The sequence below is a fragment of the Ischnura elegans genome, chromosome 5 (assembly GCF_921293095.1).
Source record: "Ischnura elegans chromosome 5, ioIscEleg1.1, whole genome shotgun sequence".
Classification (NCBI taxonomy): Eukaryota; Metazoa; Arthropoda; class Insecta; order Odonata; family Coenagrionidae; genus Ischnura; species Ischnura elegans.
Genome location: NC_060250.1, coordinates 89,798,624 through 89,813,934, shown reverse-complemented (window position 1 = coordinate 89,813,934; position 15,311 = coordinate 89,798,624). Strand labels below are relative to the sequence as shown.

The window sequence follows — 15,311 nt, the reverse complement described above, 5'->3', positions numbered from 1 at the left end:
AATGTATTTTATCAACAAGATGAAGGCCTATCAATGGGATCTCCTCTTTCTCCATTGCTCGCTGAAGTTTTTATGGACAATTTCAAAAGGACACTTTTTAACTCCAATGACTCACTTGTAAAAAAACGTTTTTTACTGGTTTCGCTATGTTGACTGTATTTTATGTTGCTGGACTGGAAGTCATCAGCAAGCCAATAATTTTTTTAAACCTTTTAAACTCAAGTCATAAAAATATTAATTTCACTATGGAGGAAGCTACAGATGGAAGGATCAGTTTTTTAGACTAACAGCTATCTTTATCCGGGGAAAAACACATGTTTGATATATTTAGAAAACCGATATCTAAAGATATGGTCATTCCGATCCGATTACGGTCATTCTGATTTGTGCCATGCTTTCAGTCACAAAATGACAGCCTTCCACTCAATGATTAATAGACCTGTGAACATTCCTCTTTCATGGGAGTCCTTTGTTAAAGAACTGAACCACATCACATTGCCTTGGTTAACAGTTACGATGGGTATCTGATTGAGAGGATATTACGGAATTCACGTATGAAGAAGGCCTTCAAAGAAATCACAGACCTTAAGCCAACCTCAAATATCAAGAAGTGGGTGAAACTACCATATGTACGCAAAGAGTCTTACAAAGTTTCTAAGTGCTTCCCGAGAGACTGATTCAAATTCTGTTTTTATTCCCCTTGTCGCTAGAAACATTATTTGACAAATCGTTAGACAAATTGGACCCTCTTTTCAGATCCGGCATTTATGAAATCAGCTGTGACTGGTGTGACTCAACATATGTACGTCAAACACGCTGGAACTTCAAAGTACGGGCAGCAGAACATAAAACATGTTTTGAAAGTCCCAGTCAGCCACTCATCTCATCAACGAGGGCCATTCGTGCAATTTCACCCCAAAAATATTGGCCTTTCAAGAAAAAAGGACATCGGTTCAATGCACTTGAGCAGTGGGAGATCACCAGGAGGAGAAAACGCAAAGGAAAACTTATCAACAACATTGAGTTCCTGAGTCATTACCTTTCCAGAAGAGGGATCATAAAATCTCATCAGAAGGCCAACAATGGTGCTTTTACCACCACCACTCGATCCCACTAAGGCCACTTTTTTACCAGGCTCTATATCCAAGTTGAAGTTCTTCAAAACCTGAGGTTAAAACAGATACAAATTCATTAAAGCAAAGTGTACTCATATCACTCCATTTCAAGATTTGCCATGAGATTGTAATATAGTGCACTTCACATATATAATGAGGACTATTGCAATGGGTGATCATCATTAAATGACAATGACCTGCACATGCATTGCACCATTCTTGAAAAGGATGGAAAAATGTATAAAATAACTTCCAGATTGAATTGCAGATCATATTCCTCTCCTTTGGACCACTTCAATGCACCATTTTTTTAATTACTTGAGAAAAAAGTGATAATGAAATAACAGTTTGACCATTGCTTACATACTTTTTGCACATTTTCACCCCATTATACAAGTTTGCATTTCACCCAAATTGCTTCAAATTATCAAATCTTGCGTAGCTCTTCCATGGAGCAATTCGTCACAATAATAGAGAATGCATGTTGAACTTAGACATCGAAAATATATAGATTAAATAATAAGCACTAACATCAAAATTATTACCAAGAATTCTCTCAAAACCTTAATTTTTTTAAGCTCGAGAGGAATAAAATATTTCTAAAAGAGTGTCATGAATGAGTGTTCCAGTGTTCCAGAAGTTCCAGTCTGGAAAGTTTTTTTCTACATCTATGCATCAATATTTATTCACATTTTTATTCTCCCTCCTATGAAAAAAGTTTAAAGTTAAAAAAGAAGCTTACCTGCACTTCTGGACGAGTAGGGTAGAAAAAGTTGACACCACGGAAGCTTATTCTCCCATCAACCTCAGAGGGTTTCATCCCCTCCTTTGAGTAAGGGTCAATTGAGGGAACGCGATCAATGATTCCAAATATTGTAGAAGCTGCACCAATTGCTGTACTCACAGCATTAACAAATGGCAGGGCATTGCCCAGTGAAAATGCCCCAGCCATCACACTGAAGAAAACCTGAAAGCACCCCAAGAAAAGCATGCTGTATGATAAATGTGATTTAAAAAATATTAACCCATGAAATTTTGAAGTCCTATGTTTAACAATTAACTAACAAGGGGTGAGTCATGCAATGGAGCTTCAGAATTAATTCAAACTTTGCAAGCATAATTGTCGCCATTTGTGGATCACAAATTTTCCCATAAATAGGGCTATATAACCAATACTTTACAAAAAAAAGTCAACATCCATTAAAATTAAAAAGGGACTTGCTTCCAATGGTGCTCTTTATGATCTACAAGTAGCTAAGTAAGAGAGAAGTACCACTCATAAATGGTAGGACCAAGTTTGCAACCCAATTGTAGATAGTATTTTCATCATATTTTAATGGGTTATCTTCAGAAAAATCCAAATATATTTTGCTGTTTTTGCTTGTTTTAATTTTTCATTGTTAATTATAGTGTCAAGCTTTTTTGATTAAAGGTAGCCTTTTAATTATGTTTTATTAATGCCTTGAGTTATAAAAACATGGAGACCTCACTGATTACCATGAGGATAAATAATCAAAGCATAAAAATGATTGCGCAAAACTATTCATGCAAAGACATGAGTGTACATAGTATATGTGCTTAGACGGCAATTTTATAGAAATATATGACCAGTTTGACTGAAAACCATGATAATAGGAAAGCACTGACAGGTTCTACAAAAGATAAACAACAAGAATACAACAACAGATTATCTACACTAAAGTCCCAGATTGAGCCTGCTGCCCTCAAGCGAAACTAATTAATTAGGCCACCTCCTCATGATAACAGAGCACCATTTGAAGTGATTTTCTATGAGTTTCAACTGTTTCAAGGCTTTTTATTTGGTTGCAAAAGCATCACTCAGTTTCAAACATTAGTTTTGTCTGTATTGGTGAGGGATAGGCTATGAATTCACATATTTAGGGTACAAGGCCTTCAAACAAACAAACAAACCTGTTTGTGATGTTTGTCTTTCCCCTGGGCCCCCTCCCACTTCATAGGATTCCTTGAAAGAGAGGTGTCCAAAGGCCTTGCCCAGGATTTGGATCTAAGAGCCTTCAGTCACAATACAAGTGCTCTAGCCACTAGGCACCCACGCTCCCCATTTGTGGGGTAATTCATAATCTATGTAAGGCAAACTTTACATCTAAAAGTTGGCATGAATTCCCAAACCTATTTAACCGACACCCATCTCTTAACAACCACTGACAAGAGAAGTCGAGGCATATTACTCACAGTGAAAACACTTCCTGGAGTAGACACACCTTCACCTATCAGTCCAGATCCATACCAAAAAGCCAGGCCATATGCTCCATATGTTATGTAATATACAACTGCAACACCACATGCCATTAGATAATATTTTCTCATTACGAGAATTCTCCCTGTTTCTAGAGCATCTTCATACCTACAGTGATAAGACAGGGAAGATAGAGAATTTTACCAAAAAATTTAAGAAAATTATACAGACATTCACTATAACAATTTTTTATGATCTGGATAACTAATCACATTATTCACAATGAGAATCGATAAATACCATTTTTGTTCCTAAGATATGGATACATCACAATACTTTTTCCACACACAAATAAATATGAATGCAAATTTGTCCAGCATGACAAAAATAATGCTTAAACAAGGATTACAGCATTGAATTATAATTACAGAAAGAATGTTATTTAAAATTGAAATCATAGCTCAGTATTTTGGGAACACTCTTATTTTGTTCATTACCTTCGTATTTCCCTGTTCTGTCCTCCAAAAGATGCCACAGTTCGAATGCAGGATAACACTTCTTCAGCTATCCCTCCAGCGATACCATATTTCAACTGCTCTCTGGCAGCAGAAGATGATGCCATCTATTTAATACAGAAGAAAATTAAGGTTTGCGAAGTTTTATAAATGTGCATAAAATAATAGGACTTTTCCATTGTCAATGCCTGCAGCATTAGGCTAATAATTTACTCTGACTGCATGCATAATAAGTATCCCAATCATATCATGTGTTATTCTCACCTTTGCAAGATAGGCTGAAGTGCCAATAAGAAGAGGAGAAATGCCCATTATAACCAATGTCAGTCTCCAGTTTGCAATTAGGCCTACAATTATACCAGCAATGAAAGTGGAAACAAACTGCAGAACCATGCTAAACTTACAGCCCAGTCCTTCACGAATTCTCTCCAAATCACTACATTACAAAAGCAAAAAAAAAAAAAAATGTTAGAGGTTTTTGTTTCTGGACATGGTCGATTAAGTACACAATCAAATATTATTTATTGAGAAAGGAAAAAAAGGATACATTTGAATTAATGACGACCAAGACTTTGAATCCCATCTCCTAACACATTCCATGGAGCACGTCATTAATATATACATAGGTATGCAAGGCTCTATCTAATTATTATATTACGACTCGCATAGAATTTACAAGCTTTGCTTCAACATAAAGTGTCAGCCATTGGCAAGTAACTTAAAAACTAAGTACTAAACAAAAATATTAAAACCCATTGAACAAATGATACTACATATTTTAAAAATCATAACAGATTTGGAATTTCCAATTCCCATATGAATTTAGGGGGAATGAGTACAGTATGCAGTACTTGTTTCTTAAAAAAAAAAAAACGATTAGTAACAGTAAGTTAACCTACGAAATTAGACAAATGACACCTGTAATATAAATTAACTTCATCAAATATGAAATAGAGAACCTAATCATAAATTTTCCCAAATAATTAACACAGCTGAAAAGGTTTTTTTATGATGTGCTCAAAAAGAATAAAAACAAGACCTTCCTGATACATTTGTCAAATAATGCACTCGGGACTTACTGACATAAATTTTTTAAGTGAAGGTAAGAACACGTACAGTGGAGCTCTGATCATCCATCCTAATGGAAGAGTAAGCCCAAATGATAATGAAAGGATCGGAATATCCATACATGATTATATTGTTAGCCATTCGTATGCAGGTTTCTAAGGATCTACATGTTTTGCACCTATTGAATTGAAAAGTAATTTAGTTATTTTGAAATGGGGAAAGATAAGCTAGGGAGATTAGGTGGGAAGTGTTAGGGGAGTATCTGAGGAGGTAAATCATCAGATATCCTACTGATTGTTAATCAAATGATGGCTAATTAAGGCTCGACTGCATAGGTTAATCATTTAAGGTAATTTTAGAGATAACCAAAAATAATAACTTAAAACCAAATACATACTCAGAAAGTTTAGCGCTGAGATCACCCGACTGATTCTTATCAAACCAGCCTATATCTTGACGAAGAACTTGGGCAAAAAACAGTCTACGAAGGTGATTCACCTGCCTTTCAGAAGCCAATTCCCAGCAATAAGTCTGCAAGTTTAATATTCAAAGCATAATTACACTTTCAATCACATTTATTACCAACATGTGGTAGACATTTAAAACCAACTGCGGTAATGAAATGAAAATAGTAAGATGTCACTGAACTTACTATTCATGTTCTGTGACATCTTACAGTGTAGAATAAATACAAAAAGTAGAATACAATACAAAAGAGCAATAAAATACAAATGCACAAGGCATCTTACATTCAAGTTCTTACCTGTATGTATGATGCAATCAGCACACCAATGCCAATAAATAAATAATACAATGAAAATGTAGTCATGTAAGCCATAAATTCTTCAGCAGATAAAGGAGAACCACTGTTAGTTATATTTACACCTCCAGAAGCATTTCTGAAATGTATTAAGTACATAATTAAATTCTCTTCAAAATCAAAAAATGAGGCAGTATTAACACAGTTGATTTGCAAAGTAAAATTTTGACACTCTTCAATTTATGCTTACAAATGATTATCAATTGTCTCACTAGTAATCGTGGTGAATGGGTCAGTCATTTCTTCTTCAATGATTGACGATATCGTAGAAGTCATGAAAACTGATTCCGTAGTAAAATATTCAGAATTTTCTACCGTAGATGAATTTTGATCTTTAAACCCCTGAAAGATACAATTTGACTAAAATCAAAATGAGAGTACATAATTAAAATACCGATGATAACAAAACACAAATTAAATATTTAATATCCTCTGATTAGCTCATCATGATCTGTAAGTTCATAACTTAGCGCTTGATACATATATGTACTTGCCACTACACTTAATACAACATGTAAGTATTTGATAAATTAAGTCGTTAATAACTGTAATTTTCTGATTCTAGTCCCCCTTTTCTTCCAAAAATGCCTGCGGTAAAAGTAAAGGAGGGACTATATTCAAACGCAATTTTTTTTCAAAACTGAAGCCTCAAAATTATGGGGGGGTGACTATATTCAGAGGGGGATTACATTCAGAGAAATACGGTACATGAGATATATTGGTAGAAAAAATAAGTCATGTAAAGTTAACACTAAAGGCATTAGAATGGATATTTTTTAATTTAACAAAAACGGGTTTAAAAACTCATCTCCCATAGGAGCAAGGACTGATACCATTTAAAAAATAAAATATGTATAAGCTAATAGAGGAATAATGTTGGCCAAAATTACACCAATGTGTCTAACAAGAGTTAATCTATGACTGAGGTCTTAAAATAATAATAACGATGAATAGTGAGACCTACATAGTGAAAATAGAATTAACTTACAACAATAAAAATTGATGAGAAAAAGTGGATCACTAACATTATTTACCATTTGTATGTACGTACCCAAACAGTCTGAAGTATAAAAGTGTTGGTCATCCGACCAAATACAAGAGCAAGTACAGGGAAACTGGCACCATGAATGATGGCAAAGAACAGTCCAATAGCCATGAGAAGCAAATCCTTGGGTCTTGCACATCTGAACTGTATAAAAAATACATTATTATCTTCAATGCAGAAAATATAGAGCTAAATTGGAGGCTTAAGATCCACATTTCATACTCTGTAATTAACTCCATTTGGTACCCTATTCCATGGTAATAATAATATGATTTTAACAAATTATAATTTGTGACTTAGCTTAACTAATTGATGTGAAATATCGAGTCAACACTATGCCAAAAATTCCATAGTGAATGAAACTTAATACAAAATCCCATCACACATCTAAGTTAAGTGATCTAATGCTAATATAATTGCTAAATTTAAAAAAATCATTACAAAAAACACCAGCAGCAATTGTACAGATTGGAATTATTCTCAACCACTCAAAGTAAATAATTCATACTCACCAAACCAAGGATACCAGATTTATTCAAGGCTTCTGAATCATCTCCTCGTCTTTTCCTCTTACCCCTAAAATAAAAAGTAAACATGATGATGAGTAAGTTAGCTTATCCTCTCAAAGTCAAACCACTGCAATATCTAGAGCACTGGTTCCTAACGTTTGTTCCAAGCCCAATTGGTGGTCACATAGGACCTCTGCCATGCTCAGTGGGACAAAATATAAATTACTGAATGAATGGTGATAAAGACAGTCATATACATTGAACAAGATTTGGCAAATACAAGTCCTAATAAATTCTGATTGCGTTACAAACAACTTTTCAACTGAATTACCTTTAAATTTAGCTAGGAGAAAGCACTAAGGAGGGTTAAAATTGAAATAGGGGTATAATGGGGAGGTTCCAAGGGCAGATTTAGGGGGGATCACAGGTGTTATGAACCTCCCTCCCCTGAAACTTACAAAAAGTTTAATTTTTTATTCTAATAGTTTTTGTAAAATTTAACCCGTTCCCTGCCACGGAGTTTTAGACAAATTCACCCACTGCGCCAAAGTGTAATTCTTTTTCCTTTCTCTTTAATACTTGGATCCTTTCCATTTCAGTTTTCGTATGTATTCGTATACGTGTGCTGTATCGACCACATCATATACACGGCACCGAAGTAGCTGTGACCAAGTAGCTATGCGAGGGCAAAAATGTGACTCATTATTAAGTCATGAAGACCGAAACGGTGTAAGGATCAAGTCTGGGTTTCGGTCATTATGACCAAAGCAGCAGTGAACGTGTTAAAAAGGAGTAAAGGAAGTGTATATGCAAATGCATGGCTACAAGTCCCAAACATGAGAGAATTGAGTTGTATTTATTAGAGAGCATAGCACTCCCTACTCTAACAACACCCCTCTATCCTGTGGGAGTATTCCATACTACCCAGACCCAGGTTAAAACCCCAAATTTGATGCTGAAGCCGCGCCTAGGTGGTACACACATGATTTAATATCAGGAAAACTTCAATGGGTTCTTCAATGGGTTCTTCCATAAAATTTTCAAATCCACCAATGGAATGTTCAAGTAACCTTATTATCTCTTTGAAGTACAAATTTGCTGCCATCTAAAGCATTGAATGAAAAAATAGACTCCGTGGCATTATTTACTGCAGAAAAGAGAATAAGGCAAATGTGCTTCATTAGTTGCCTAAAGCCCAGAACCATGCTCATTCCATACTTAGAATCACTTACTGCCTCTTTCAGTGGCATAGCCAGGGGAAGCACGAAATATAAAAACACAATTGTTTTCCTTCATAAAAGAAAACAAAATATTGAAAAATCATGAATTTAGAAAATATTTCCTTACCAAATGGAGTTTTTTCGATTATAAACAGTGTTAAAATTAGTTTAAAAGCCTCTACTTCGTAGCCTGTTTTAAAAAAAAAAATTCCCCTGGTTTTGGACCCCCCCTCGGACGAAATTCCTGGCTACGCCATTGGCCTCTTTAAATTATGTTACATTAGAAGTATACTGTTTACATCACTGCAAAAAACTGAACAGAACAATTAGCAACAATTATAATGACATATTTCACTCTCTATCAGATGTCTCTATTACCCTATTCGCATAGCTGGTATCTACTTTATCCTGGGAACACGCCTAAAGTTTCTCGAATAACAATGCCGAGACGTAAAACGAATTTTTATCCTCAAGAACAGGCAACCCGCAACGATGGAATATTAACGTATTCTTTTCTTTTAGTCCTTAGCTTTGATTCTGAAGGCGACATTAGCGCCTCATCAAATTTTCACATTCTTTGAGTATACAGGGCAACGTATGACCTCTGAACTAAATATAACAGGAGATTTTGAATAAAAGTACCGAAGACAGGGATATTGACAGGCCATTTGTGCCCTCAACAGTACTTTCGCTTTATACTCCCAAAGATTTGAATGCTCCACAATTTGATGTATCCGATTATTTTGATTCCTGTAAGTGAAGGCTATGATCTATAGGCACGAATATAAGTACAGAGGTAGCTTGACTGTTGAAGTATCAACGCTTGCAAAATTGGACCGCAGAGAGGGGAAAATTTTTTTAGCTCCTCGCGTGTACGGCGTATTTTATAAAAAAATCTCACAATGAGAAGAAGAATATTTTTTTGGGTGTATATATACTCAGCTTACTATACTATCATCGAGAATGAAAATATCAGTGACCTCTTCATCGCTACATCTTCCACCTATATTTATGTGTGCTAGCGACCATGACCTAGGTAATAGCTATTCGGAGCTTGCATAAAATTTCGATCACTATCGTTAAACGTGACCGTGTTGAGTCACCTCATTGCACTTGGCATACGTGGAATGCGCATTCTAAATGGGGCAGCAGCACTTTCAGCTCCAGTGAAAAATTTTATTTTTTGTAAGGAAATGGCCTTCGAACGTAAAAACATTTCTTCCTATTACGGCCGGTAATTTGCCAGGAAGTTGTTTGCCTTCGTAAAAGAAAGTCATGCGACGAATTAAGGCATTTCCGGTGCATGGAAAATGGTTTGCCAAGGAACATTCGGGGAATATCGTTTGGGCAGATAGCAATAAGGTGAAGAGTTTTAGTTTATTCGCTTACAGGGGCATTCTACACCCACTAGCTCGTACACGAAAGAGAAAATACAAAAGACTTCCCCCTTTTTTCATTCATCAAAGTGGAAAAATGGGCCCAAAAATATGGATTTAATAATATTCTAAAAAAGATCAGAAAATTTACGATTTTACCCATTTTAGGGGTAAAGACTTTCATCCCTTTTTTCAAATATACTGGTATTTGAAATAGAAGAAGCAGAAAAAGAGATAAAAAATACAATAAAAGCGGACGATGGAAAGAAATTTCGGAGTCAAGCAAGGAGGTTGTAAATATACAACATAAGCAAGGAGGTTGTAAATATACAACATCCTTGCTTGACTTTACAATTTACAACCTCCTTGGAGTCAAGTAATCGGAAACAAAAAATTAAAGAAATCTCTACTAGAGATATCTTATTCCCCACATGCAATGAACTTAATTTCCTCAGACTAAGGTTTCAGTCTATTTGTCTAATTACGGGAAAACTGTATCCATAATACTCTAAGGAAATGAGGTAATGGATATATTGACAAATCAGTGAGATTTTTTTGGGAGAGGGTGGTTGCTTGGTTCATAAACCGAGGGGCCCAAAGATTCCTATGGAGGCACTTCCGTAATGTACTTAATTCCGAAAACACCATGTAAAACCGATAAGCATGGTTTTTATCTAACTACGATAAAATGATTGAGAATACGAATAGTTTATAAAGTAATATGTAGTGTATTTTCTTCATCCGTGCAATTAACAACAGAAGAATTCGCTCGCCTCGATGGATGTCCGGGGTGAATATACATTTTAATCCATCAAACTCTAGCAGTTTTAGCGTTTTTTTTTAATTAAAATTATGATAAAGCCGTCTAAATCAAGTGAAGCATTGGCATTTTTCTGACGAGGAATCAAGCAATCATGTCACCCTTTATCTATCAATATTTTTATTTTGATAAATAATTTTATTAACAATTAAATTAAATTCACACTGATTGCTAAATTTTAGTTCGCCTAATTTACATTCCCAAATGAAAAATGGGTACGCTTCAAAATTTGCTACATCATTGCACAAAGCTACCACACTGTACCCATATTAATGAAATAAGGACGTAACAATACATTGACTTTCAATTCAGACCTAATCACGCAAAAATTAGAATTTTGCTCATCTTCACTCACGGTTTTAAAAGAATATTACGATGTACAACTGGTGTACGCAAGGCAGAAGGAAATTCCGAATAATATTACACGAGAGAAGGAATAATGAAGTTAAGTCATCCTCACTGCCGGGAAATTGCTATTTTCGTACTTAGAAATACAACTGAGAATCGCACATCCTGTCCGGGACAGGAAGGAAGTTGCAACAATCACGACGCGCTCCATTCTTTTCCCTAACTCAAAGAGGTGGTTACGCGCGTCCTGCGAGGAGGAAATCCCTTTGAATAATGCAGTAATTTATGCTATATTCATTATTTGTTACTCACTCAGGCATTATCGATTTTTGAAACTAGTAACGTGGCATTGCTTTAAAAATTTATCATAGGCTTGCTGAGCATACCTTTCAGAATTCCATAAAGGAGAAACTGAAAAATTGACTGAAAAACTTCCACAAAAGACAATAAAATCTTCGCCAAGAATCGAATGCCCTCCACCTTCACTTGAGCCTAGAATAGGTTTCTGAGGAAAAACCAGTTTTCGTAAGAGGACCATGGTCTTCAAAACCAGTGCCAGGCGCCGTAACTTTCTAAATAAATTAGACTAACGACGCAAAACGGAAAGTTCAACCAAAGGAAGATATTATTAAAAAAATCATTTGAATTCTTATCTTAAAATCTAAATAAAAAACAATAAACCCATTCATTTGTTTAAATATATGACTATTTCTATTTGGTAAAAATACATATTTACCAATGTGACCCCGCAAAAAGTGTAATAAACAAGTTTTGGCCTTTTTTTATTATAAGAGTAATGGGTCCCACCGTAAATGTATCATTTACTATTTACATACAAAACAATTGTTTCTTTTGAACTAGATAAATGCTGATGAACAAATTTGTTGATCCATTGATTTCGATTGTTCGACGCTACGAGAAAGTAAGTCAAGAATTTCCAACGGTTCGAAATCCAAGTTATGCATCATTAAAAGGAGCCCTGCTTCATGACTCCCAGCAAAGAAAACCCTTAACTTTCCCACAAAACGAGTGTTAGAACAAGATACTCTTAAAAAATTTTGATGGTTCATATATACTTTTCAAAACATTATATGAGCCCTCAGTCGATGAGATGTCGTTGTAACACTCTGAATATTCATTTAAACCTGAATTAATCAATTAAAATCCGCAAGGACTAATCATGACACCACTTAAATCCACATTGAATAAAAAACCCAGGCTATTCAGCGGTCAGATAATTGAAAAAGAAATTTCACCACGTTCATTCCGATACTTCGATTGGTATTAGATAAGAACAAGTACAACAGGCCTTAATGGTCTTAATACGTCGACTTGAAGGTGCAAATCCGATTAATATACAAAAAAACAGGCTACGTAAGATGAATTGTTTAAAATTTGAATGTATTTGGCTATCTACACTTCCAATGTAAACTTATCAAGGTAGATAAAAACTGCCACGCCAAAAACTCCAATGAAAATGAATTTTTATCTACCAAACTTTCAACTTTTCACATATCACAACGCAGTAGGCGATGGCATAAATTTCATCCGTTTTCATCAGAATTGATTGATTTCTTGGGCACTTGAATCGAAAACTACACATTATACGGATGGACTTAATTCCTTATCCAACTTCCTTTTCCGGAGAGATAGATTAACTGAGTACTAAGTTTCGTCTAGAGCTTGAGATCCTACCACTGCCCAAGCAACTTTCGACAAAAATGGTAATTATTGACAAAAAATAATTTCTAACTCCTTTATGGCAATCTAGTAAAAAATATTCTGAATAAAAAAAATCAAAATTGCATACTTTTCTTCTAAATGATTATTCAACCTTGTTAAGGGACAGTGATGATCCACAGACCTCAGACACGCCAACTTAATTAATGCAAGATTATTTTCAAGGCACTCGTCTTACTTTTCGGCTTTAATTAGAATTTCTTAAAATTTAGCAGTATTCGCAGGAAACACAATTAACAATCTTCCTGAGGAAAAAAATAATAAAGATAACTCATTGTACTTTTTACTTAATTTACAACCTAGACAAACATTATTTAAAAAACTGAGATAAGAGAGAATATGGCTTATCAGTCAAGGAAACATTCCTTTCAATCGTATCTTCACTATACAAACATTTATGGCTTTCAGTAAGCGCCGAAATCTTCACTGAGGGATTTACTTTTCCCGAAAAAAAACATAATTCCGCTCGAAAAACTGCGATAAAGAACGGATTACGGTATAGTTCGTCAAGTGAATGAAATTTAATTGGTTAGGGTAACTGAATATTTGCGCCATTCGTAACGGCCGGTTGATAAGGTACCGCAACAATTACCAAGCAGTAATGAATCCCAGCAACTTTATCAGCCAAAACGACGTAGGATGAAGTTCTTCGTTCTAGCAAAGGCATATCCACAAATAAGATGCGATTTCAATAAGTAATGCAACGCATTTTTTTCACGGCCAATTATGGTAGAAAAGACTTGGAATCTCTTGTGGAACATTTTCAAACATGCCCACTATCTCGTATAGTTGCATTGGCTTCCGATACGTGACCGCGTTACGGAGCAATTAAAATGGCACCTGTAACGGAGGAGCATTCCAAACAACGGGCTGTGATTGAGTTAATTTTGGCGGAAAACCAAAATATCAAAAATATTCATAGGGGATTGCAGAATGCCTGCAGTGAGATAGTGGACAAAAGCACGATGAGTCGTCGGGCAATGCGTTTTTCATCATCGCCGCTACGGGGATTTATTCAAACAGTACGACGTCAGCTCCGAGATCGACCAGTGGAATGGTACCGTGCATAGGCGGATCTGGGGGGGGGGGGGCACGTGCCCTCCCCCCACCCCCGACCCTTAGAAAATATGCAAGATTTTTAATACGGTCCCGTTATCATTGCGTTCGTTTTGTATTACGGGGTATCCTTGTGCCCCCCCTCAGAACAAAATCCTGGATACGGCATTGCTTGTGCCCCAACAGAAAAAAATCCTGGATCCGCCTCTGGTACCGTGTAGGCATTTAATCCACTGGTTAAGACACGACATCATTGTCAATTAAGACTTTTATCAATTTAGTTGCCTCAAAATTTCTAATATATACATTCGTAACCAAAGCAAAAATATATTTTAAAATATTCAGTCGCAATACTTAATAAAAAATACTGTAATATTCCACTTGTGAAAAAAAGAAAAGTGCGTTCCGTGATGGCTAATTTTGCCTTGACACCACTGGTGGCATTCCATTCTGATGTGCCTTGGATGGATAACTACCTATAACAATTTTCTTTACATAAAACTTCGTGGGTTTCAATGGATAACCATCATCAATTGTAAATTCTTAGCTATTCATTACATTAAATGGCTAATAATTCACGCCTGACAGTGGCGTAACTATGGGGGGATGATGGGATGTATTCCCCCACCCCCAAAGCCTCGGAGAAATCAAAAAATTATTTTAAAATCTTTTCTGGATTTAATATATAATAACTGTATCTGCTTTAAGTTAAATTTTAAGTACCAAAATGATGTAAAATGCATTTTCAGGCATGATATTTTTCAAAAATTTTCATGAAATTTCACTTTCTTGAGGAGGTTGTCCCATTGCCTCCCCCCTTCCCCAAAGCATATTCTTAGCAACGCCACTGACGAATGATGATGATTATTCATCAAAACCCGCGTCGCTTTATTTAAAAAGAAGTGGTGTAAGTAATAGTTCTCCATCCAGGACAGCATACACTTTAGCTACACGCGTTTTATGTCCAAGTTTTCCGAAGGATATCCAACCGAGCAGGCCCGCGCTGGACCCCTTCGTACGGCGGAGGACGGCCATGGCCAGCAGCGTCAGCATTATGCAGAACGACCACCGAGAGGTATGGGGGTGTGGATTATAATAAACTAATTTTGAAATTTTAATCCTTAACATCTTGAGATTGAATTGAATCTTATCCGATTGAATTATATTAATTTATCATTTTGTTTACTCAAAACGGCGTCAATTATGCTGTTAAATGAGACGACATTGAAATCAAGTAAACTGCTCAATGTTTGTATTCCGACTGTAAAATTTGTCAGTTTCGGAACAGGAGGGTGCCAAAGATCTCAAGAGGGCATCTCGAGGGCGCACCGGGAAACGTCCCGGTGTCCCGGCGGCCCAGCACGGGCCTGCTACAGAGCTCCCGAACTATTGCATTGCCCTGGGCGTCCGCAAGGTAGTTAACGGCTCCCCCTTCCTCAAAGAGAGGAACACAATCCGCCC

The 15,311-nt window shown here is 36.0% G+C and overlaps 1 protein-coding gene across 3 annotated transcripts in view; it reads right to left on the bottom strand.

The window, feature by feature from the left end:
• LOC124159236 (ATP-dependent translocase ABCB1-like) overlaps positions 1–15,311 on the bottom strand; it is an 80,360-nt gene that overhangs the window by 21,668 nt on the left and 43,381 nt on the right. For all 3 annotated transcript variants that reach the window (XM_046534904.1, XM_046534905.1, XM_046534906.1), the window contains 10 exons: positions 7,294–7,357; positions 6,788–6,925; positions 5,927–6,078; positions 5,680–5,815; positions 5,314–5,447; positions 4,113–4,284; positions 3,831–3,955; positions 3,330–3,501; positions 1,858–2,082; positions 1,040–1,165 (listed from right to left, as the gene is read on the bottom strand). In XM_046534904.1, coding sequence (XP_046390860.1) covers positions 1,040–1,165; positions 1,858–2,082; positions 3,330–3,501; positions 3,831–3,955; positions 4,113–4,284; positions 5,314–5,447; positions 5,680–5,815; positions 5,927–6,078; positions 6,788–6,925; positions 7,294–7,357 — 1,444 coding nt within the window. The remainder of the gene's footprint in view (positions 1–1,039; positions 1,166–1,857; positions 2,083–3,329; positions 3,502–3,830; positions 3,956–4,112; positions 4,285–5,313; positions 5,448–5,679; positions 5,816–5,926; positions 6,079–6,787; positions 6,926–7,293; positions 7,358–15,311) is intronic.